Source organism: Gigantopelta aegis, chromosome 10 (assembly GCF_016097555.1).
Source record: "Gigantopelta aegis isolate Gae_Host chromosome 10, Gae_host_genome, whole genome shotgun sequence".
NCBI lineage: Eukaryota > Metazoa > Mollusca > Gastropoda > Neomphalida > Peltospiridae > Gigantopelta > Gigantopelta aegis.
In genome coordinates, this window is record NC_054708.1 from 90,654,288 (window position 1) to 90,679,733 (window position 25,446).

General features: G+C 35.6%; 2 protein-coding genes across 4 annotated transcripts in view; both read left to right on the forward strand.

The window, feature by feature from the left end:
- LOC121382592 overlaps window positions 1-25,446 on the forward strand; it is a 142,094-nt gene that overhangs the window by 57,807 nt on the left and 58,841 nt on the right. For both annotated transcript variants that reach the window (XM_041512101.1, XM_041512102.1), the window contains exons 8-10: window positions 723-973; window positions 16,207-16,314; window positions 20,195-20,333. In XM_041512101.1, coding sequence (XP_041368035.1) covers window positions 723-973; window positions 16,207-16,314; window positions 20,195-20,333 — 498 coding nt within the window. The remainder of the gene's footprint in view (window positions 1-722; window positions 974-16,206; window positions 16,315-20,194; window positions 20,334-25,446) is intronic.
- LOC121382593 lies at window positions 4,562-9,922 on the forward strand. 2 transcript variants are annotated; one of them, XM_041512103.1, is made up of 4 exons: window positions 4,562-5,041; window positions 5,407-5,678; window positions 6,438-6,753; window positions 7,970-9,922. In XM_041512103.1, exons 3-4 carry the CDS (start codon window positions 6,750-6,752, stop codon window positions 9,103-9,105), a joined length of 1,140 nt encoding a protein of 379 aa, XP_041368037.1. In that variant the 5' UTR covers window positions 4,562-5,041; window positions 5,407-5,678; window positions 6,438-6,749; the 3' UTR covers window positions 9,106-9,922. The 2 variants fall into 2 exon arrangements, with proteins under 2 accessions (XP_041368037.1, XP_041368038.1); XM_041512104.1 differs by lacking the exons at window positions 4,562-5,041; window positions 5,407-5,678 and having other exon boundaries at window positions 6,086-6,753.

Sequence of the window (25,446 nt, forward strand, 5' to 3'; positions counted from 1 at the left end):
ACCACAGTGAGGGGCTTTAGATATCACCAAAGTCAATGGGATAATGTCGTCTGCACAACACAACAGTGAGGGCTTTAGATATCACCAAAGTCAATGGGATAATATCGTCTGCACAACACCACAGTGAGGGGCTTTAGATATCACCAAAGTCAATGGGATAATATCGTCTGGACAACACCACAGTGAGGGCTTTAGATATCACCAAAGTTGAGGGGATAATATTGTCTGCACAACACAACAATGAGGGCTTTAGATGTCACCAAAGTGACTGATTGAAAACTGTTTTACGTTTTCATTAGCTATGACGTGACGATATTGACTTTAGTTTTTAAAAAGAAAAATTTGAAAACTATTACTTTTCTGGTGTTTTGTTTTTTCATTGATAGTCATTGATATGCTATTTATTCTCATTGTTATGTAGCAAACACGATTTTCATGATTCATTGAATTAAAATGATGTTGTATTGCCATGAAAGTTGTGTCTGAACTATAGAGGTGACATATTGTAACAAAATAAATGTTTAGGGTTAATATACTTTGATTTTAATAGTAGCATACAAAGGGGTCACCTTGACCTTGTGTTGACGTTTTGACCCATAAATGGCATTTCTCAAAGTGCCAACCAGTTTTATTTGAATCAGTAATGTGTAAATAACCATGTCCATATGGTTGTTAGCTGTTAACATTTTGGTTTATCAGAACTCTTCTTCTTTTTTTTATTGGCATCCTGATTGGTAAGTTTGATAAGTTTGATGATGAAGGCAGCTACTTGTTAACTGGCTTCTATGGTATAGAGGACTACCAATTGACTTCATCACCGTCCCTGGTGAAAACATCACTAGCGTCATTGTTTGCCTTTGGTGCTGCAAGGAGTCGTCGTGGTTCTAAAGCTTATCTAACAAGTGACTCGGGGGTGCCTTATGGATTGTTCTGGAGACCAAAAGATCCTACCATGAAGAATAAGTTCTTGAAGGTGAATTATTTTTTTCCCCACTCAGAAGTTTATTTTTGTCTTTTCTGCTCATGTATTCTTGATTGTAAAGCATGAAATTAATGTGAGCAAGTTATTAATGTAAAAATAATTTCTACTGATGTTTTGGTAAAATGTGACCCGCTCCGTCAAAACCAGGCGCTTGTCGCTGAGCTAACATTCAAGCTATAGCTTAATAAGTGAAAAATGGGTCATCCCAACAAAAATCGGTTTGTTATCAAAATGCCTTCTAAGTGCAATTTTCTAAATGTGACCCGCTCCGTCAAAACCAGGCGCTTGTCGCTGAGCTAACATTCAAGCTATAGCTTAATAAGTGAAAAATGGGTCATCCCAACAAAAATCGGTTTGTTATCAAAATGCCTTCTAAGTGCAATTTTCTAATGGCTCGAAAATAAAATAGGGCATAAATCTGATAGATAAGTGTTGTTTAATGCATGCTTTGATGAGGTGTCTGAAATGAATTGTGCTAATCATCCATTGTTTTAGACAAAATTCGATCGACTTCCATGCTTGCTTTGATGAGGTGTCTGAAATGAATTGTGCTAATCATCCATTGTTTTAGACAAAACTCGATCGACTTCCATGCTTGTTTTGATGAGGTGTCTGAAATGAATTGTGCTAATCATCCATTGTTTTAGACAAAATTCGATCGACTTCCATGCTTGTTTTGATGAGGTGTCTGAAATGAATTGTGCTAATCATCCATTGTTTTAGACAAAACTCGATCGACTTCCATGCTTGTTTTGATGAGGTGTCTGAAATGAATTGTGCTAATCATCCATTGTTTTAGACAAAACTCGATCGACTTCCATGCTTGTTTTGATGAGGTGTCTGAAATGAATTGTGCTAATCATCCATTGTTTTAGACAAAACTCGATCGACTTCCATGCTTGTTTTGATGAGGTGTCTGAAATGAATTGTGCTAATCATCCATTGTTTTAGACAAAATTCGATCGACTTCCATGCTTGTTTTGATGAGGTGTCTGAAATGAATTGTGCTAATCATCCATTGTTTTAGACAAAACTCGATCGACTTCCATGCTTGTTTTGATGAGGTGTCTGAAATGAATTGTGCTAATCATCCATTGTTTTAGACAAAACTCGATCGACTTCCATGCTTGTTTTGATGAGGTGTCTGAAATGAATTGTGCTAATCATCCATTGTTTTAGACAAAACTCGATCGACTTCCATGCTTGTTTTGATGAGGTGTCTGAAATGAATTGTGCTAATCATCCATTGTTTTAGACAAAACTCGATCGACTTCCATGCTTGTTTTGATGAGGTGTCTGAAATGAATTGTGCTAATCATCCATTGTTTTAGACAAAACTCGATCGACTTCCATGCTTGTTTTGATGAGGTGTCTGAAATGAATTGTGCTAATCATCCATTGTTTTAGACAAAATTCGATCGACTTCCATGCTTGTTTTGATGAGGTGTCTGAAATGAATTGTGCTAATCATCCATTGTTTTAGACAAAACTCGATCGACTTCCATGCTTGTTTTGATGAGGTGTCTGAAATGAATTGTGCTAATCATCCATTGTTTTAGACAAAACTCGATCGACTTCCATGCTTGTTTTGATGAGGTGTCTGAAATGAATTGTGCTAATCATCCATTGTTTTAGACAAAACTCGATCGACTTCCATGCTTGTTTTGATGAGGTGTCTGAAATGAATTGTGCTAATCATCCATTGTTTTAGACAAAATTCGATCGACTTCCATGCTTGTTTTGATGAGGTGTCTGAAATGAATTGTGCTAATCATCCATTGTTTTAGACAAAATTCGATCGACTTCCATGCTTGTTTTGATGAGGTGTCTGAAATGAATTGTGCTAATCATCCATTGTTTTAGACAAAACTCGATCGACTTCCATGCTTGTTTTGATGAGGTGTCTGAAATGAATTGTGCTAATCATCCATTGTTTTAGACAAAACTCGATCGACTTCCATGCATGTTTTGATGAGGTGTCTGAAATGAATTGTGCTAATCATCCATTGTTTTAGACAAAACTCGATCGACTTCCATGCTTGTTTTGATGAGGTGTCTGAAATGAATTGTGCTAATCATCCATTGTTTTAGACAAAACTCGATCGACTTCCATGCTTGTTTTGATGAGGTGTCTGAAATGAATTGTGCTAATCATCCATTGTTTTAGACAAAACTCGATCGACTTCCATGCATGTTTTGATGAGGTGTCTGAAATGAATTGTGCTAATCATCCATTGTTTTAGACAAAACTCGATCGACTTCCATGCTTGTTTTGATGAGGTGTCTGAAATGAATTGTGCTAATCATCCATTGTTTTAGACAAAACTCGATCGACTTCCATGCTTGTTTTGATGAGGTGTCTGAAATGAATTGTGCTAATCATCCATTGTTTTAGACAAAACTCGATCGACTTCCATGCTTGTTTTGATGAGGTGTCTAAAATGAATTGTGCTAATCATCCATTGTTTTAGACAAAACTCGATCGACTTCCATGCTTGTTTTGCTTTATTTCCCGAAGAGTGACCACTACGAGCTACATACCAAAGGATCCCACGTGATCTGTACTTTCTAATAATGGCTGTTATACGTCAGAATAAATTACATGCAGCCAATGAAAAGGGATATTTTAAACCTTATGGAACGTAAACAATCAGATATTGTTGCTACCCTGACCTGTTTCGAGGTCTCTGATTGGTCTATATTTCAACACATTATATCGTGCATGCGCACTGCAGCAGCTTCAACCGCTTCCGCTATGATGAACAAAAACTCATTCAGGCAGTTTTTCCACACACAAAACCAGATTTTTCGCGGTAATTCTTTTTGTCGCTATGTTTGAACACTATTCGATTGGTATAATTTAGACAAGAAATGTCTTCGCAAGATAAAGATAGCGGTCACATAGCACGGATGCTAAATTCTGTTCGGTTATTGGGGCTTGAAGACGGAGGAATTCTTGACCTCATCCAAGATTACTTCACTGGTAAGCAATATTTTTTTATTATTATTATACAACCGTGTCCGGTGTATCGGCGCGTCCGGTGATTCGGCGCACTTGTATTTTGCTCATGTATGCTTAGGAAGTTGTCATGTTGTGGGTGTTTTTAATGCATTAAAGTTCAATTCCTTTTTCAATGTTTAATCAAGTATCAAAATTATTTATTGTTAAGGGTACGGAAAGACTTCCGAACATTCCAGCATGCATGCTAATACTATCACTAGGCTTAACCCTAAACCTGAATGAACTGAATGCTGGAACGTTAGGAAGTCTTGCCTAAACGGGAAGTAGGTCAACCTTATTCATATTAAGAATGTTAAAACCAGTCTAATAACACCTTTCCCGCATTTTAAAAGTTTTTTGGGTTTTATTATTATTATTTTTATTTAAACTGAAAAAGAAAATACAGACAAATGCAAACAAAACAAACATTTTACACCTTAATTGGCAGTCATTCCAGTTCACAATAATTTTATGCACAGTTGACGAACACAGTCCACACATGTACTAGGCCTAGCATGGCTAAGCATTTTGAACTGCATGCACTATCTAGGCCAGGGGGAGGGGGGTGTGCGCACTCCCTGCCCTATGATAATGTGCACCTCATCCTCGCACCAAAACAATAGAGGGAAGGGGGTGTTTTTCTCGGCTAGAGATCAGGGATGATAGGCCCCCTAAAAAAATGTTATGTTAGTTTTATATTTCAAAACTTTATGACAATTTTTTTTTTACTTCTTTTCAGAAGCAAAAAGTTAACAGAGTGAACTGGATTCTGATTCCGATGATGACTCTATCAGCAATGATGAGTTTCCTGCAACTGATGAGGTTCCTGTACATGATAGGCCTACAGTTCCAGGAAATGACCATGGTAGCAGCGATGAAGAATATAATGGCGTTGAGATGGATGATGTTGAACAAGGGGAAAATGAAGCTGCAACGATTGCTGAAAATAACATAGAGTTTGTGACAATAGAAGATCGGAAAAATCATTGCCACTGTGAACTCTGGGAAGGAAAATGGTGCATTGGACAGTTTAGTCAGCCTGAGCAAGATGAAATAAGGTAGGTGTACACATAATCTGTGCATTATTTAATGTCACTTTTACCGGGACCTGAGCGTCCCAAGTCACTGGAGCAGAATGGCTAAAAAAAAACCTCCAGGGGTTGGCTACAAGAAATCTGTTTTCAGATTAATTTATTATGCATGAATTTGAGTTCTGCTGTTTGCAAAAAAATAAAAAATAAATAATAATAATAATAAAAAGAAAAGAAAATCTTTTTAGTGATATAAATATTTATATTGGCTGGATTTTACTTTACAATAAAATAAGGCGGTCAGGTCGGACTTGGAAATAATAATGTACCATAATTGATGCAGAATTCTTTGCTGGCTCCAATGAGTTCTTTTTTCTTTTCTTTTTTTGTAGGATGAATATTTGAGAAATGACACCCTTCGAGAAAGATCTATTATTGCTTGGAATGGTAAGCATGGCAATCAACGATTCAAAGATGACCGACCGATCAAAGAAGAAAACTCAGACGGAAAGGGTGCTTACCAGAATTGGCTGGTTCTTCATGGGTCACAAACGGATATGTCGAGACACATGGATATATCTAATGGAAACATCAAGGGACACATTAACGAAAATCAAGCGTCACTATGAGGAAAACGGCTTGGTTCCAAGAGTAAAGAAATCAGGTTAGTAAAAATATAAATTTATTCTTTTATAGTTTTAAGCATGCTTGAAAACAAAAGGTATTGGCGTAAATGTTTACATGCTAATATTATTTTCTTTCAGGTTTATTTAGAGTGAGTATGAGAGAATACCTCATAATAGGGTTGGGAATCGGTTGCAATTTCATCATCGATCATCACTAATCGATCGACTTTCAATTATACAATCAGTTTTTGTTTTGTACTTAGATAGGCCTAGTAATAATTTATAGTTTCTTGGTCCCAATTGTGAATGAATGATGAATTTTGTTTAATGTAACATAAAATTATTTTATTTTATTTAAAAAAACAAATCAAAACAAATCTCAGTGTTTGTTTTATTCTTTATGGCAAATGCGAAAATAAATAAATGTCAATGAACACACATTTTTACTGGTAAATAGCGGCATAGCCTCAAAAGGTTAGAAATCAAGAAACGTACACAATAATAGACCACAGATACTGGATTTGATTAATACAAATTCTGACGAGCAAGGAAATATTTACTGCGGTTAACAATTTCTGCGACTATCGATTATCAATTTTAAAAGCGATCATCACATTGCTAGAGCCCCAACCGATCAATTTTCGATTATAATCGATCATCGGAACACCACTTCCTAATAATCAGTTATTTTTCTTCTTGTATGTGCCTCTCATTGGTCATAGTGATACCTCTTATTGTTTGTTTTTTTAAATTTTGTTTTTTATCTTTTATAATTTTTTTGGTGGACGGTCCAATAGCAAACATGCACTGGTGTTGGATGATGTTCGAAACGTGACCAGGTATATATTAAACTTCGCTGCAGATCATGCCATACTCCTTCCAGGACGTATCCCAGGATTCAAGAGGGATGACATAAAAGTGATCCCAAGCAATTTTAACAAAACAGAGGTGTGGCACCTCTACCGTGCTGCTGCAACACCAGATCAACGAGTCGTTGGATGTTCCACATTCAGAAAACTCTGGGCACGCTTCACTCCCTACGTTGTAATAGCCAGGCCTGCATCTGATCTTTGTTGGACATGCCAAAAGAACAATAACTTGATTGCGAAATGTGTGAGTAATAGAAAATGTACACAATATTTTTATATGACTATTATTAGTAGTATAATTAGAGTGAATATTGGCATAATGGACAACATACCTCATTAATGCGCCAGTCCACAGTTTAGCAATCGGATGTATCTCAATGCACTCCAAATGCATTATGACGTCCTGTCATAACACCATCTTTTTATAGCGCAACTGGGGTTTTTAATTTTAAAATAAATAATGCAATGCAGTTTGCCAGTTGGATTGGAAAATATAATTATTTTTTTATAACTGCTACAACATTATCAGGGCTTCTAGAATTTTTATAAAATCCACTAGCCATGGGATCAACGATTTTTAAAAATGTACTAGCCGCAATTAAAAATTCACTAGCCTTACTTTACTTTTAAGTTAATACAATTTTACTAAATAATAGTAATAATCAGATGTCACCTAAAGGGGGATATAGAGCTTAACAACACTAACATCAGGGTGTTGGGTGGGGGCAGGATATTCATATTTACCACATTTGACTCTTTTTTTCACTAGCCGTCGGGCATGGCAATAGTAGTTATTTACTAGCCCAACATTGAATATCACTAACCATGGGAGTGGGGTTACCATAATCTAGAAGCTCTGCTAGCCATCGGGCATGGCAATAGTAGTTATTTACTAGCCCAACATTGAATATCACTAACCGTGGGAGTGAGGCTATCATAATCTAGAAGCCCTGTCGGGCATGGCAATAGTAGTTATTTACTAGCCCAACATTGAATATCACTAACCGTGGGAGTGGGGTTACCATAATCTAGAAGCTCTGCTAGCCATCGGGCATGGCAATAGTAGTTATTTACTAGCCCAACATTGAATATCACTAACCGTGGGATTGGGGTTACCATAATCTAGAAGCCCTGTCGGACATGACAATAGTAGTTATTTACTAGCCCAACATTTAATATCACTAACCATGGTAGTGGGGTTACCATAATCTAGAAGTCCTGTCTGACATGGCAATAGTAGTTATTTACTAGCCCAACATTGAATATCACTAACCGTGGGAGTGGGGCTACCATAATCTAGAAGCTCTGATTGACATGACAATATTAGTTATTTACTAGCCCAACATTGAATATCACTAACCGTGGGAGTGGGGCTACCATAATCTAGAAGCTCTGATTATTGAAATGATGTGCATAATTCTAAGTGTTTTTATTGTTTCATGTCTTTCACGTGAATGTAGATGAGCAGTCCAAGTCAGAGGTATTGAGAAAACAAGAACAGCACCTTCATCTTGCTATGATGGAACGATCATTTTACAAAGCCAAGTGCAGTGATGCCAAAACAACAGCTGCAACACACGGGATTTCTAGGTTGGAACCATGTAGACCAAACTCAAAGGACATACACTTCAACTACTCCTTCGATTATGCACAACAGGTGCACTATCCTGCCGATCCTCAGCAACCTGGTCCAATATACTTTAAGACCCCTAGGAAATGCCAGGTGTTCGGTATACATGCAGAAGGAATACCATGTCAGATAAATTATTTGATTGACGAAGCTGTTTTTAGTGGCAAGGGGGCAAATGCCGTCATCAGCCTCCTACACCATTTCCTGGGCAACTATGGAATTGGTGAAATGCACCTTGATCTCAATGCAGACAACTGCAGTGGCCAAAACAAAAACAATTGTGTAATGTGGTACCTTTGCTGGCGTACTCTTGTGGGACTTCATACTACAATTCACATGCATTTCATGTTAGCAGGCCACACTAAATTTGCACCAGATTGGTGCTTTGGCCTATTCAAACGACTGTTTAAACGAACATTTGTTTCCTCCTTGGCCGAGCTTCAGGATGTAGTCAACAAGTCCACAGAAAAGGGAATTAATCACACCCAGTTAGTTGGTGATCAGGAAGGCAATGTGTTAGTGCCGATATATGACTGGACCCTTTTTCTAGCAGACTTTTTCAGACGGTTTCCAGGAATCAAGTCTCACCAACACTTCTTTTTCTCAGCAAAAAAACCAGGGGTGATAAAGTATAAGCCGAAATCATATGACGACTGGAGAGCATTCACCCTCAAGAAGACAGATGCAGTTCCTGTTGGTATGCCGCATGTCATCAACCCCAAGGGTATGGACTTGGCGAGAAAGGCATACTTGTTCAAGGAGATCAGGGACTTTTGCAAAGATGAGATAAAGGATCTCGTGTGCCCCAAGCCATCAGAAATCATCACAGAGTCTGATTCGGAAGAGGATATACATACTGATCAGCAAACTGAGAAAAGGGCAATGGAGACAGCTCCTAAACAGAGACCGAGCAAGCGAGGACGAGTTGCTCGTGGTACTGGGCGTGGCCGTCGTACAGAAAAATAACATTACAACAGACACATTCATTGTAAATAGTGCTGTTTTTTTGGCAATAATGGTTACACACACATAAACAATGACAATCTGGATTATTGTGCATTACATACATCTGGTGTGAAGCACCACTTTTCGTGTTCCAGTGTGAAAATCTCAGTCATTTTAGTGTCTTGGCTATCAAATAGGTGTTGTTGTTGTTTTTTCTTTTTCTTTTTGTGTATTACCCACAGATCATTAATACTAACAAATTATTGTTTAAATTCACACATTTTTATTGAATATGATTTTGTAGTTAAAACACCACCCATTTTAATTAAGCAGGCATCAGAAATAGCTAAACAAGGACAAAGTAATCGGGTTGCACTTAGCCCGTACCAAAACCCAGGATTTTGAAAAACATTTCGAGACAAACTACTAAAGCGAATTTCAAGATTTTTATCCTGACTGAATGAAACAATATTTTTTTAATTAAAATTGCTTTGTAGAGTTGCTGTGTTCATGTATAAGCAAAATAACCCTAAATGGTAAAAAAATAACTCTGGTTGCTAAGGAATTTGATATGGAATCTAAACTTACCCTTTGTCCAACTTTTAAGCCTGTTTTCTCCGTTTTCGAGTTCCGTACATCAGTATCTTCAAATCGTCATAATTTTCTTAATACTTGACATTGTTCAGAAAAGTTTGCAGTTTTGGAAAGCTTATTCAATAAGCTTTCCAATGGTATATAAAACTCAATTTTGAAAAATATCACCAAGTGCCTGGTTTTGACAGAGCGGGTCACAAATATGTCTTTAGATCACTTGAACCAAAGCCTCATGGCTGGCTGTTTTTATCTGTTGTAATGCATCATAGTCGTATGTAAACTTTCCATATTTCCAACTCTCCAAAACTACTTAACCACACACACCTAATTTTGGTGGGAATCTCTCTGGACACCAATGAAGAAACAAAGGAGTAGGTTATGATAAGGGTAATTTTTGGCCCCCAAATAAATGTCAGAATGTCAGACATATTTTTATACATATATGACTCCTAGTCAGTAATATGCTATTTTTTAGATGTCAGCTGCTATGAAAGGGAAATAAATGAGGCCTTAAACGGGAGATCCGTATTCTTGAAACAAAACACAAAACGAGCCAAAAATGTTAACAAATTAAAATGTATTCTTTTTTATAAATTAAGAAAGATAAATTGGTTTTAACATCACAATCAACAAAGTACAATATATTCAAGGTTCAAAAATACAATAGTTAATAGATGTCAATAATGTGAGGCCAAATGGGGATGTACAATTGAATATATTTGTGTTATTTTCCTCCAAAAGGGAAATAATAATTATAAATACAGAACAGCTACACAAACACTGAATTGTAAATTTTAATTTACATTACATTTAGGTTTCATCTCATCTCCACCCTGAATCCAAATGTGAAGGTCAATCTTGGATTGTAAAGTTGGCCTATGTTGTCATTGATTTACTATTTTCAAAGCTTTTGATAAACTGACGATCAAAAGAAAGTATACCAATTATGTTTTCAAAGTATTAAAAACAACACAAAACACAAGTTGATGCAAATGTTATATTTTAAAAGTATAATAATTTGGCGATAAATAAACACGAGTATACTCAATAAAACCCATAAAATGAAAATATCACAGTTCACAACAGCACTAGGGGTGAAATGTGCGATTTCATAAAGGACCACTCAGAACGAAGGTGAATAAATTTGACCACAAAGAACATGTTTCAATAGGTGTATGTCCACCATGTGCAAGTATGCAAGCATGGACCTGATGTCGGACAGATTTCCGTCAATGACAATAAGGTCTGTCCGCTGTTGGCCACAGATACCGCCCCAAACCATTACAGATCCACCACCAAATGGTTCAGTCTCCTGAATACAGCACGGAGCTGTTCTCTCTCCTGCACGTCGGTATATCCAAGTCCTGCCATCAGCTCTGAATAACTGGAACCTGCTCTCATCAGAAAAGAGTACACGTTGCCAGTTCCGATGTTGCCAACGTTGAAACTGATGTGCCCAACGTAAACGTTGAAGTCGATGTTGCCTCGTCAATGTCATCCATCTGAATGGTCGATAGGCCCTGATACCATGCTGTCGTAGTCGACGACGTACAGTGTGACGACTGATGACATGTCCAAGGCCAGTCGCTGCAGATGACGTCATAGTGAGGAATCTGTTATGTAAGTGTAAGATGCGGAGATGGCGGTCCTCGTTGGCTGTTGTGATGCGGGGTCTTCCACTTCATGGTCTGTCTGCAGTCCTGCCAGTCACCCTGTAACGCTGTATCAACCTGGTGATTGTCAATTTTGTGCAATTCAAGATTCTTGCCACAGGAGTCGAGCACTCTACCACGACCCCACAACCCCATGCAATAATTGAGCTGAGAATATGATATATGAATTTGTCCTTTCATTTAATAAACGCTTTCGTTAGCAGACGACAAAACAGTTTTACAAATAAAAACCACACACAAAAATAGCCTATAATAAATGAAAAAGGAATAATATTCATCAAAGGAAGATTGCTTAGGCCATGAAGTCGATGTTCTAGTTCTTAACTGTAGCTTACATTGCAAATCCATAACCTGCGCCAATAGGCCTATCTGTCACTGACATTGAAAACCGAAAATCGAAAGACTACTGACAGTAATGTGCCTAAAATTGACAATATCGTGTAAAACTAAATTTTAGGAAATGTAGGATCCTTAATAACTTAAAATACTTACCAATTTCTTAAATCTTGGATGAATCACCAAATCTTCCACTTGATGTGTAAAATCATTGTTAATAATTAATGACAGGACCTGAGGACACATTGACAGGTGTGATCTGGATCGAGCTGAAGATTCACGACATGCTAGACTTAGTTACGTCCCTTTGTTGTAGAAAACGATACAGAACTATGAGCGCATTCGTGTTCAATATTTATTTTTACACGGTAGTTATATTATCTTAATATTTTGTTGTGTTTAAAAAATGAAGACTGAACACGACTGCGCTGATACATTTCTGACGCTTTGAAATTGGTAGAAATGGCTAAAAACATGAATTGAGCCTAAAATCTAACATTTTGACACTAGATTTATAATACTTTCAACACATAACACAGAAAAATATGTGTAACACTAAAACAGTAAAACCTTTATTTATGTCCAACACCTACTTTTAAATCCAAATTGTGAATTTTGTTTCCTTGATTTATTGGGGGCCGCAAACACATTGCTATCGTACCTACTCCTTTGTGAATTTGGTAATTCTGCACCCACCCCTACTACCTCCTGCCCCCAACCCCCAGGATATAAAGGTATGTGGGCCGCAAAAGGAGTGAATTAAGCCAATATTAAAGAATCATCATCTCTTCTTACACAAATGCTGTTAGTCTTCATATATGTAGTACTGATGGCAAGAACTAAGATATGTGCATTGTATAATGGTGTATTAAAGAATCATCATCTCTTCTTACACAAATGCTATTAGTCTTCATATATGTAGTACTGATGGCAACAACTAAGATATGTGCATTGTATAATGGTGTATTAAAGAATCATCATCTCTTCTTACACAAATGCTATTAGTCTTCATATATGTAGTACTGATGGCAACAACTAAGATATGTGCATTGTATAATGGTGTATTAAAGAATCATCATCTCTTCTTACACAAATGCTATTAGTCTTCATATATATAGTACTGATGGCAACAACTAAGATATGTGCATTGTATAATGGTGTATTAAAGAATCATCATCTCTTCTTACACAAATGCTATTAGTGAATAGTCTTCATATGTATAGTACTGATGGCAACAACTAAGATATGTGCATTGTATAATGGTGTATTAAAGAATCATCATCTCTTCTTACACAAATGCTGTTAGTGAATATATATAGTACTGATGGCAACAACTAAGATATGTGCATTGTATAATGGTGTATTAAAGAATCGTCATCTCTTCTTACACAAATGCTATTAGTCTTCATATATATAGTACTGATGGCAACAACTAAGATATGTGCATTGTATAATGGTGTATTAAAGAATCATCATCTCTTCTTACACAAGTGCTATTAGTCTTCATATATATAGTACTGATGGCAACAACTAAGATATGTGCATTGTATAATGGTGTATTAAAGAATCATCATCTCTTCTTACACAAATGCTATTAGTCTTCATATATGTAGTACTGATGGCAACAACTAAGATATGTGCATTGTATAATGGTGTATTAAAGAATCATCATCTCTTCTTACACAAATGCTATTAGTGAATAGTCTTCATATATATAGTACTGATGGCAACAACTAAGATATGTGCATTGTATAATGGTGTATTAAAGAATCATCATCTCTTCTTACACAAATGCTGTTAGTGAATAGTCTTCATATATGTAGTACTGATGGCAACAACTAAGATATGTGCATTGTATAATGGTGTATTAAAGAATCATCATCTCTTCTTACACAAATGCTATTAGTCTTCATATATGTAGTACTGATGGCAACAACTAAGATATGTGCATTGTATAATGGTGTATTAAAGAATCGTCATCTCTTCTTACACAAATGCTATTAGTCTTCATATATGTAGTACTGATGGCAACAACTAAGATATGTGCATTGTATAATGGTGTATTAAAGAATCGTCATCTCTTCTTACACAAATGCTATTAGTCTTCATATATGTAGTACTGATGGCAACAACTAAGATATGTGCATTGTATAATGGTGTATTAAAGAATCATCATCTCTTCTTACACAAATGCTATTAGTCTTCATATATGTAGTACTGATGGCAACAACTAAGATATGTGCATTGTATAATGGTGTATTAAAGAATCATCATCTCTTCTTACACAAATGCTATTAGTCTTCATATATGTAGTACTGATGGCAACAACTAAGATATGTGCATTGTATAATGGTGTATTAAAGAATCATCATCTCTTCTTACACAAATGCTATTAGTCTTCATATATGTAGTACTGATGGCAACAACTAAGATATGTGCATTGTATAATGGTGTATTAAAGAATCATCATCTCTTCTTACACAAATGCTATTAGTCTTCATATATGTAGTACTGATGGCAACAACTAAGATATGTGCATTGTATAATGGTGTATTAAAGAATCATCATCTCTTCTTACACAAATGCTATTAGTCTTCATATATGTAGTACTGATGGCAACAACTAAGATATGTGCATTGTATAATGGTGTATTAAAGAATCATCATCTCTTCTTACACAAATGCTATTAGTCTTCATATATGTAGTACTGATGGCAACAACTAAGATATGTGCATTGTATAATGGTGTATTAAAGAATCATCATCTCTTCTTACACAAATGCTATTAGTGAATAGTCTTCATATATGTAGTACTGATGGCAACAACTAAGATATGTGCATTGTATAATGGTGTATTAAAGAATCATCATCATTGTATAATGGTGTATTAAAGAATCGTCATCTCTTCTTACACAAATGCTATTAGTGAATAGTCTTCATATATATAGTACTGATGGCAACAACTAAGATATGTGCATTGTATGATGAATGGTGTATTAAAGAATTTACTTTTCATCTTTATATAATTCCATTTTATAATTAGTCTTTTGTAATAGGCATCTTGATTGGTTAAAATGCTATCACATGATCTAAAAAAACAACGTTCATTCTTCCATGAACATGAAAACTGCACTTTTTCGGTAAACAAGGGAATCCCTGAGGATTCCATCATTTCTATTTTTATCCCAATTTCATTTGCACTGTGAGTGAAGGTGACAATTCAGGCTTTACACGACTCCGGTTTTGAACTGAGACACATAATGTATATGACAGGCCACAAAAACGAAGCTTCTATTAGAAGTTATAGCAGAGGATGCTCAACAAATCAAACGAGAGAGATGAGCGCAGCTCTGTAACATTTGACAAAAAATACTAAATCGACAACTTACACGTGTGAAAACAAGTACGCCTTCGTGCTCAATTACGCGACCTGTCCTTTCCGACAGTAATATCACACAGTCACAAATTTCCTTCCTCTGAATCCACACACACAGTAACACTGAAACCACTTTATCCCTTTCAAGTCAGTCTTCACATTCATTTTCACTAATTCAACTTTTGATAACTGCAATTTTAACATAGTAATTGATACATCTTCTAAATAATTTGATGCTCTCCCTTATGTTAATTAGTTCAAAATTCATACTCTAACTGTTTTACAACAGATGTTCCATTTAAGTATATAGATCGTTCAATTCTTAATTAATTATCGTTTGATATTTTTAAGAAAACAAAACTGTTTGCATTATCAGTTGATGTTCAATTATTTTAAATTTTATAACGTTTTATCCACATTTGATTCAAAAAATTAAAATTTATAAAAACTTATGTAAACCATTATAATGACTCGGAGATTTGACGGGAAAAAACGAATGTAACATTATGATACATTTATTGATACAGTTGTAAATCATTGTGCAATATAGTGCTATATATTTTTTTTAATATATAGTTTTGTATAATGGCAAATTAATGCATTTGGAATTATAAAAATTGAATGTCATTCATATATTGTGTAAAACAGTTTTGGTATTTATCATCACATGAACGTCAAAAATATAATGTTCAATTCTTAAGTATTTCACAACTGGTAGTTATGATATTGACAAGCTGTCGGGTTTGTGTACAACCCATGTCTGTCTGTGGGTGTTTCTTCGTGTGTTGTCTCCAGTGATGTTTTTAATTCACAGGTCCACTCCAAATGGGATGTCAATATTCTTGTCAGCTGGTACCCATTAATCTAACTGAGCAGAATATTTCACCTCCATTAACTCAGTCTTGCCATTAGCACTTCAGTATTGGTGAAATTTGATGCCAAGTCCAAGTGGAATAACAGGGTAGTTAGGATAGCATTAGCTGATAGTGTTACATATATATTATTTACATTAAATTATTATTATTACTTACCGGGTATAGCTTTTGGTTTTTGTATGGTATTGTGTGACATATATTTTAGAAGAAAAAGTGATCTTTCTAGGAAATTGCTCACTTAATTATAAGGACTAATATATTTATTTCAGCTGGCGTGCAATAATAAGGTGACTGCAGTAACTGGTGTCACTGTTAGAGGCTACCATTGTAAAATGTCAACATTGAATTATACACTCACCACGGATAACAGAAGGCAGGTATGTATGAGATCATATAAGAATCCACTGTGACATCAACAAATACAATTTAAAGTTGAATTTGGCGAAGATATGTCTATCATATCACACTTGAGGTGAGAGAATAAATAGAGGTTATTACCCTCATGTATTTCAGTATCGTCAATATCATATATTAGGAATAAAAATTGTATTATGCGAGCCTCTGGCGAGCATAATACATCATTTGTATTCCTAATATATGATATTGACGATACCGAAATACATGAGGGTAATAATCTCTTACACCTACTTTGATTGCACTGAAAATGTAAGATATTAAATGATAAAAGACTCTATCATATGGGAGAGGTGTAGGAAATTTTAACATAGATATACAAAGATGGCCGAAAAAATAATTTGATCATTTTTGTATTCATATTCATAGAGAGAGAGAAAGAGGCAAGTAATGGGACACAGTTGGTGCCTCTGGAGGAAACGTTCCTCTTTAAAAGTCTTATCCTCCAATTCAACATACATGTTATCAACAGAAAGGAAGTCCAAACTTTCACATATATCTCTATCTGTGTATTTCTGTCTGGGCCAACTTGTATTCTTTACATTGTCAAGAGATCATTGTACATCCGAGTAACCTTTCTGCAAAATCGCTTTCAAGCAGGGCTGACAACATAGATCGATACAGACCAAACACATTGTATGGTTCCCGTCGATGTGCGTCTTGTCTACACAGATCGATACAGACCAAACACATTGTATGGTTCCCGTCGATGTGTGTCTACACAGATCGATACAGACCAAACACATTGTATGGTTCCCGTCGATGTGTGTCTACACAGATCGATACAGACCAAACACATTGTATGGTTCCCGTCGATGTGTGTCTACACAGATCGATACAGACCAAACACATTGTATGGTTCCCGTCGATGTGCGTCTGTCTACACAGATCGATACAGACCTGTGTCATATTTTATGGAACCCAGACTATATTTAATTAATGTTCAAACAAGCTATCGTATATGGGCTGTTTGTCAAGTACAGTAGGTTAATGGTTAGTTGTTAGTATTTAGTGAGATACAAGTCGGTGTAGTTGTTGTAATAGGCCTACACCATGTTAAGCCAGTAAAACTGAATCAGAATGGGAGCTGGTACCAGGGCGTGAACCCAGTACCTATCAGCATTAAGTGTGATGCATAAAACCAGCTAAAGCCATATTGTATATAGACATTATTACAATTATACCCTCGTCATTCTGTAGGAGATGACGCTACTGAAGGTGTTTAGGTCAGTTTATTATTGAAATTGATAGAAATGGGTGGGGGTGGGGGGTGGGGTAATTATGGTTTGGGGTTATGTGGTCCCTGGATTACAATTTTAAAGTTTTTTATGCTATGAATTTGTGTTGTATGGTTGGTTTTATTGTTTAATTATTTATATTATTTCTTGTTAAGAGTTTAATCAGTTTAGATTACAGAATACTCAATGCATTTGATTAAAATAGCTATACATTTACCCACAACACCTTAACAATAACAGTGGAAAAAAGTAACATGCCCAGGTCAAAATTTAGTACCCCCACCCTGAATAGTTTCAGGTGATGACATTGCATTCAAAAATGTATACAAACCTTCTGCAACTTTCCATTTAAAGGGACACGCCCTAGTTGTTAACCATTACGCCGTTGTTTTTCACTATTAAACCCATTTTTTCACAAATAAAATTGCACTTTACTTAACGTTTATTATTTAGAATATACATTTCAGGGGTGAGGAAAAGCCCTTTTTTCCCGGTCTGGGACCGATTCTCGATCTCTGAGACCGAAATTATTTTTTAAAAACGTGCATTTGCCGGTCCCACTTTTGTCATTCTTGTCGGTCCGAAGCACCTGTCCATTTCTATTATAGGAACAAATTCCTATCCGCCAATTGGATCGGCCTGCCCAGACATTGGTATCTTGTGCATGATTTAAAATAATAATAAATAAATAAATAGTGGTCAAACTGACTGGTGTTTCAGATGTCTGTGATTTTAAAGTCTGCCATAATATGATAAGTCAGACCTACAATCAATCTACTGCCATTAGGCTAGACATTTGTCAAAGCCGCTGTGCTGGTCACGAGATAAAACAGACGTTAACAATAACATCATTCTTGGTGAGAAAGCTACCAAGGTATTACACTCCAATTAAAACAAAGGACCCAGAGTTTGCAACTGGTCACAATCAACACCTGTCAACGCCTGTGTACGGAGCTCTGTCGGGTTGAGTGTCCTAGTCCTAGGCAAGAGGCTTTTGTGAAATACAAAGTAACAAACTGCTTGAAATAGCATAAAATATACTGAAATAATCTATACATGTGTTTCTTGTTGACTGTTCAATGTAGTGTATCAAATAATTATAAAGGACTTTAAAAAAAAAAAAAAAAGGTTTACACTATCTTTTTTTTTAAAGTGGGAGTGAGCTAGAATAGCTAAACCGGCTATTTTTAGAGCCAGGAGAGGTCAAATGTCATCCAATCGGCAACAACGTTATTAATTGCTTTGTCTAAACGTGTGCCAGCTCAAGATGTCAAACGTTCCAACGGTGTTATTGTTTATTAATTTTCAGGACTACTAATACTGGTACTTTTTATACATATATGGGAGTTAAAATGCATAACTTTTATTCCTTTTTTTATATTATTTATTCCATTATCATCATTATGTAAAATATATATAATTTGTTTTTTTCACTGATGTGATCAAACATTTTGTTTTTCTTTCATGTTTTGATGTTTATCGTTTCGCGTTCATGATTCAAGATAAAAATATGCACATGCTACTATGATTTTGTTTTTAAAACACTATTTGGCAAATATCACCTTTTAAATGATTTTATAATTTGTATTTGTATTCCTTTCTTCTCTCCCTCCTCCTCCTCCCCCCCCCCCCCCCATAGTGATGACGTGGGACCGATTGACAATTTTATTTTTCCCCACCCCTGATACATTTCCATTCACCTGAAGTGTTTTTTGTTAATCCTGGTGTTTGTAATACCACAAAATGCATTTTTCGTATTTCATAAAATGCCACGGGCCTCTGAGAAAAAAACGTTGAGCAGACAAGGTCTAATCTATTTTTAGAGGGGATATTCCCATTTCAATGTCACAGACGTTGGTATACCACGTGACTGTTATCATTTTGGTTCGGTTTGTTTTCTCGTGCACGGTTCGCACAATCAACATCCGATTTGTTGTTGTTTGCTTGTTGTTCATTTGTGAGATTCTTCTTCACAGTTCATGAGCATTTTCAATAACAATAAAGTTCAGACAAGTAAGTATCTCAATACAAAACGTTACAAACCCTTAAAACCAATAATTTTGCTAAGTCTTACGATATCTGGAGAGGGGATACAACCAGGACAGAACAGTTGGAACATGTCCAGGAGAGTTGAAAGGAACGCACCCCAAGTCTGTGCGCACTCTGTGAAATTTGTCGTGACGTAGGCATTATTGTGCTTCGAGTGACATCTACCGGTGACATCAGAATACTAACTTTCAAAATTATTTCAAGCAATTGGGACAAATGGGGATTCCCATGGTATTTATCGATATAAAACCTGCTTTTTCACCCCATTTGATAAAAACGTGATCTAAGTGTGTTACAGGTTTGTAGATTAACCAAATTATAATTTATTTTCGCTGGATGGAACTAGGGCATGTGGCTTTAAGGTCTGCCTCAACAATGGGTTTTGGAGCTTGACGGCACTACTATGTATCTACATTTATTCATGACCACTTGTTTTTTACATAAATTGTGATAAAATTCAATATACTATTATGTATGTAGCCATGCATTAACAATACCTAATTTTTTAGAAATGGATTTTTGTTCTTTTTCTTTCTTTTTTTTCTTAAAAATAAAGAAATTCAAGTTCTCTGTACCAGCAGACAGTGGAAAACTTCAATTTGTCAGGGTCTTTGAAGCCTACGTTTTTATAGTGGAATTTGATGATTCTGCTGTTTGTGAAGGTTATCAGTGGGACCTAGTTGGACTATTGACAAGTAAGTATCTGGGTTAGCCTGGGTTCCTGTTTTTGTTTGCCAAAACATTTGTCAAATCATCAAGTATGTTGTTTCACCAATTTCAATATATTATCACCAAGTACATTTTGGCACTTTAGTCAAAAGATAAAAAAGAAAATCTGCTTTTATGTCAAAGTATACTAATGTTGTTAATGAGACATATTTGACTGCCAATATTATCAAAATATCCACATGTGGACAGTAATAAAAGCAAAAATTGCAATCTTCCATCTATAGTTTAAGTAATAAGATTAATCTGTTTGACCTTACGTATGATGTCAAATATAACACAAGTAGCTCACAGATCACCACATGGACTTGTTGAACTAATAAGATTAATCTGTTTGACCTTACGTATGATGTCAAATATAACACAAGTAGCTCACAGATCACCACATGGACTTGTTGAACTAATATGATTAATCTGTTTGACCTTACGTATGATGTCAAATATAACACAAGTAGCTCACAGATCACCACATGGACTTGTTGAACTAATAAGATTAATCTGTTTGACCTTACGTATGATGTCAAATATAACACAAGTAGCTCACAGATCACCACATGGACTTGTTGAACTAATAAGATTAATCTGTTTGACCTTACGTATGATGTCAAATATAACACAAGTAGCTCACAGATCACCACATGGACTTGTTGAACTAATAAGATTAATCTGTTTGACCTTACGTATGATGTCAAATATAACACAAGTAGCTCACAGATCACCACATGGACTTGTTGAACTAATAAGATTAATCTGTTTGACCTTACGTATGATGTCAAATATAACACAAGTAGCTCACAGATCACCACATGGACTTGTTGAACTAATAAGATTAATCTGTTTGACCTTACGTATGATGTCAAATATAACACAAGTAGCTCACAGATCACCACATGGACTTGTTGAACTAATAAGATTAATCTGTTTGACCTTACGTATGATGTCAAATATAACACAAGTAGCTCACAGATCACCACATGGACTTGTTGAACTAATAAGATTAATCTGTTTGACCTTACGTATGATGTCAAATATAACACAAGTAGCTCACAGATCACCACATGGACTTGTTGAACTAATAAGATTAATCTGTTTGACCTTACGTATGATGTCAAATATAACACAAGTAGCTCACAGATCACCACATGGACTTGTTGAACTAATAAGATTAATCTGTTTGACCTTACGTATGATGTCAAATATAACACAAGTAGCTCACAGATCACCACATGGACTTGTTGAACTAATAAGATTAATCTGTTTGACCTTACGTATGATGTCAAATATAACACAAGTAGCTCACAGATCACCACATGGACTTGTTGAACTAATAAGATTAATCTGTTTGACCTTACGTATGATGTCAAATATAACACAAGTAGCTCACAGATCACCACATGGACTTGTTGAACTAATAAGATTAATCTGTTTGACCTTACGTATGATGTCAAATATAACACAAGTAGCTCACAGATCACCACATGGACTTGTTGAACTAATAAGATTAATCTGTTTGACCTTACGTATGATGTCAAATATAACACAAGTAGCTCACAGATCACCACATGGACTTGTTGAACTAATAAGATTAATCTGTTTGACCTTACGTATGATGTCAAATATAACACAAGTAGCTCACAGATCACCACATGGACTTGTTGAACTAATAAGATTAATCTGTTTGACCTTACGTATGATGTCAAATATAACACAAGTAGCTCACAGATCACCACATGGACTTGTTGAACTAATAAGATTAATCTGTTTGACCTTACGTATGATGTCAAATATAACACAAGTAGCTCACAGATCACCACATGGACTTGTTGAACTAATATGGACTTGTTGAACTAATTAATCTGTTTGACCTTACGTATGATGTCAAATATAACACAAGTAGCTCACAGATCACCACATGGACTTGTTGAACTAATAAGATTAATCTGTTTGACCTTACGTATGATGTCAAATATAACACAAGTAGCTCACAGATCACCACATGGACTTGTTGAACTAATAAGATTAATCTGTTTGACCTTACGTATGATGTCAAATATAACACAAGTAGCTCACAGATCACCACATGGACTTGTTGAACTAATAAGATTAATCTGTTTGACCTTACGTATGATGTCAAATATAACACAAGTAGCTCACAGATCACCACATGGACTTGTTGAACTAATAAGATTAATCTGTTTGACCTTACGTATGATGTCAAATATAACACAAGTAGCTCACAGATCACCACATGGACTTGTTGAACTAATAAGATTAATCTGTTTGACCTTACGTATGATGTCAAATATAACACAAGTAGCTCACAGATCACCACATGGACTTGTTGAACTAATAAGATTAATCTGTTTGACCTTACGTATGATGTCAAATATAACACAAGTAGCTCACAGATCACCACATGGACTTGTTGAACTAATAAGATTAATCTGTTTGACCTTACGTATGATGTCAAATATAACACAAGTAGCTCACAGATCACCACATGGACTTGTTGAACTAATAAGATTAATCTGTTTGACCTTACGTATGATGTCAAATATAACACAAGTAGCTCACAGATCACCACATGGACTTGTTGAACTAATAAGATTAATCTGTTTGACCTTACGTATGATGTCAAATATAACACAAGTAGCTCACAGATCACCACATGGACTTGTTGAACTAATAAGATTAATCTGTTTGACCTTACGTATGATGTCAAATATAACACAAGTAGCTCACAGATCACCACATGGACTTGTTGAACTAATAAGATTAATCTGTTTGACCTTACGTATGATGTCAAATATAACACAAGTAGCTCACAGATCACCACATGGACTTGTTGAACTAATAAGATTAATCTGTTTGACCTTACGTATGATGTCAAATATAACACAAGTAGCTCACAGATCACCACATGGACTTGTTGAACTAATCTGTTTGACCTTACGTATGATGTCAAATATAACACAAGTAGCTCACAGATCACCACATGGACTTGTTGAACTAATAAGATTAATCTGACCTTACGTATGATGTCAAATATAACACAAGTAGCTCACAGATCACCACATGGACTTGTTGAACTAATAAGATTAATCTGTTTGACCTTACGTATGATGTCAAATATAACACAAGTAGCTCACAGATCACCACATGGACTTGTTGAACTAATAAGATTAATCTGTTTGACCTTACGTATGATGTCAAATATAACACAAGTAGCTCACAGATCACCACATGGACTTGTTGAACTAATAAGATTAATCTGTTTGACCTTACGTATGATGTCAAATATAACACAAGTAGCTCACAGATCACCACATGGACTTGTTGAACTAATAAGATTAATCTGTTTGACCTTACGTATGATGTCAAATATAACACAAGTAGCTCACAGATCACCACATGGACTTGTTGAACTAATAAGATTAATCTGTTTGACCTTACGTATGATGTCAAATATAACACAAGTAGCTCACAGATCACCACATGGACTTGTTGAACTAATAAGATTAATCTGTTTGACCTTACGTATGATGTCAAATATAACACAAGTAGCTCACAGATCACCACATGGACTTGTTGAACTAATAAGATTAATCTGTTTGACCTTACGTATGATGTCAAATATAACACAAGTAGCTCACAGATCACCACATGGACTTGTTGAACTAATAAGATTAATCTGTTTGACCTTACGTATGATGTCAAATATAACACAAGTAGCTCACAGATCACCACATGGACTTGTTGAACTAATAAGATTAATCTGTTTGACCTTACGTATGATGTCAAATATAACACAAGTAGCTCACAGATCACCACATGGACTTGTTGAACTAATAAGATTAATCTGTTTGACCTTACGTATGATGTCAAATATAACACAAGTAGCTCACAGATCACCACATGGACTTGTTGAACTAATAAGATTAATCTGTTTGACCTTACGTATGATGTCAAATATAACACAAGTAGCTCACAGATCACCACATGGACTTGTTGAACTAATAAGATTAATCTGTTTGACCTTACGTATGATGTCAAATATAACACAAGTAGCTCACAGATCACCACATGGACTTGTTGAACTAATAAGATTAATCTGTTTGACCTTACGTATGATGTCAAATATAACACAAGTAGCTCACAGATCACCACATGGACTTGTTGAACTAATAAGATTAATCTGTTTGACCTTACGTATGATGTCAAATATAACACAAGTAGCTCACAGATCACCACATGGACTTGTTGAACTAATAAGATTAATCTGTTTGACCTTACGTATGATGTCAAATATAACACAAGTAGCTCACAGATCACCACATGGACTTGTTGAACTAATAAGATTAATCTGTTTGACCTTACGTATGATGTCAAATATAACACAAGTAGCTCACAGATCACCACATGGACTTGTTGAACTAATAAGATTAATCTGTTTGACCTTACGTATGATGTCAAATATAACACAAGTAGCTCACAGATCACCACATGGACTTGTTGAACTAATAAGATTAATCTGTTTGACCTTACGTATGATGTCAAATATAACACAAGTAGCTCACAGATCACCACATGGACTTGTTGAACTAATAAGATTAATCTGTTTGACCTTACGTATGATGTCAAATATAACACAAGTAGCTCACAGATCACCACATGGACTTGTTGAACTAATAAGATTAATCTGTTTGACCTTACGTATGATGTCAAATATAACACAAGTAGCTCACAGATCACCACATGGACTTGTTGAACTAATAAGATTAATCTGTTTGACCTTACGTATGATGTCAAATATAACACAAGTAGCTCACAGATCACCACATGGACTTGGAGGCAGCATTTAGCTCAATCGGTGGATTGCTCGCTTGAGGTGCCTGCATTGCAGGATCGAACCAACTCGGTGGATCCATTAAAAAAAATTAAAATTTCTCATTCCATCCAGTGCACAACAACTGGTCAAAGGCCGTGGTATGTGCTTTCCTGCCTGTTCGAAAGTGCATATAAAATTAAAGATCCCTTGCTGCATTTGGAAAAATATAGCGGGTTTTCTCTGATGACTAGGTG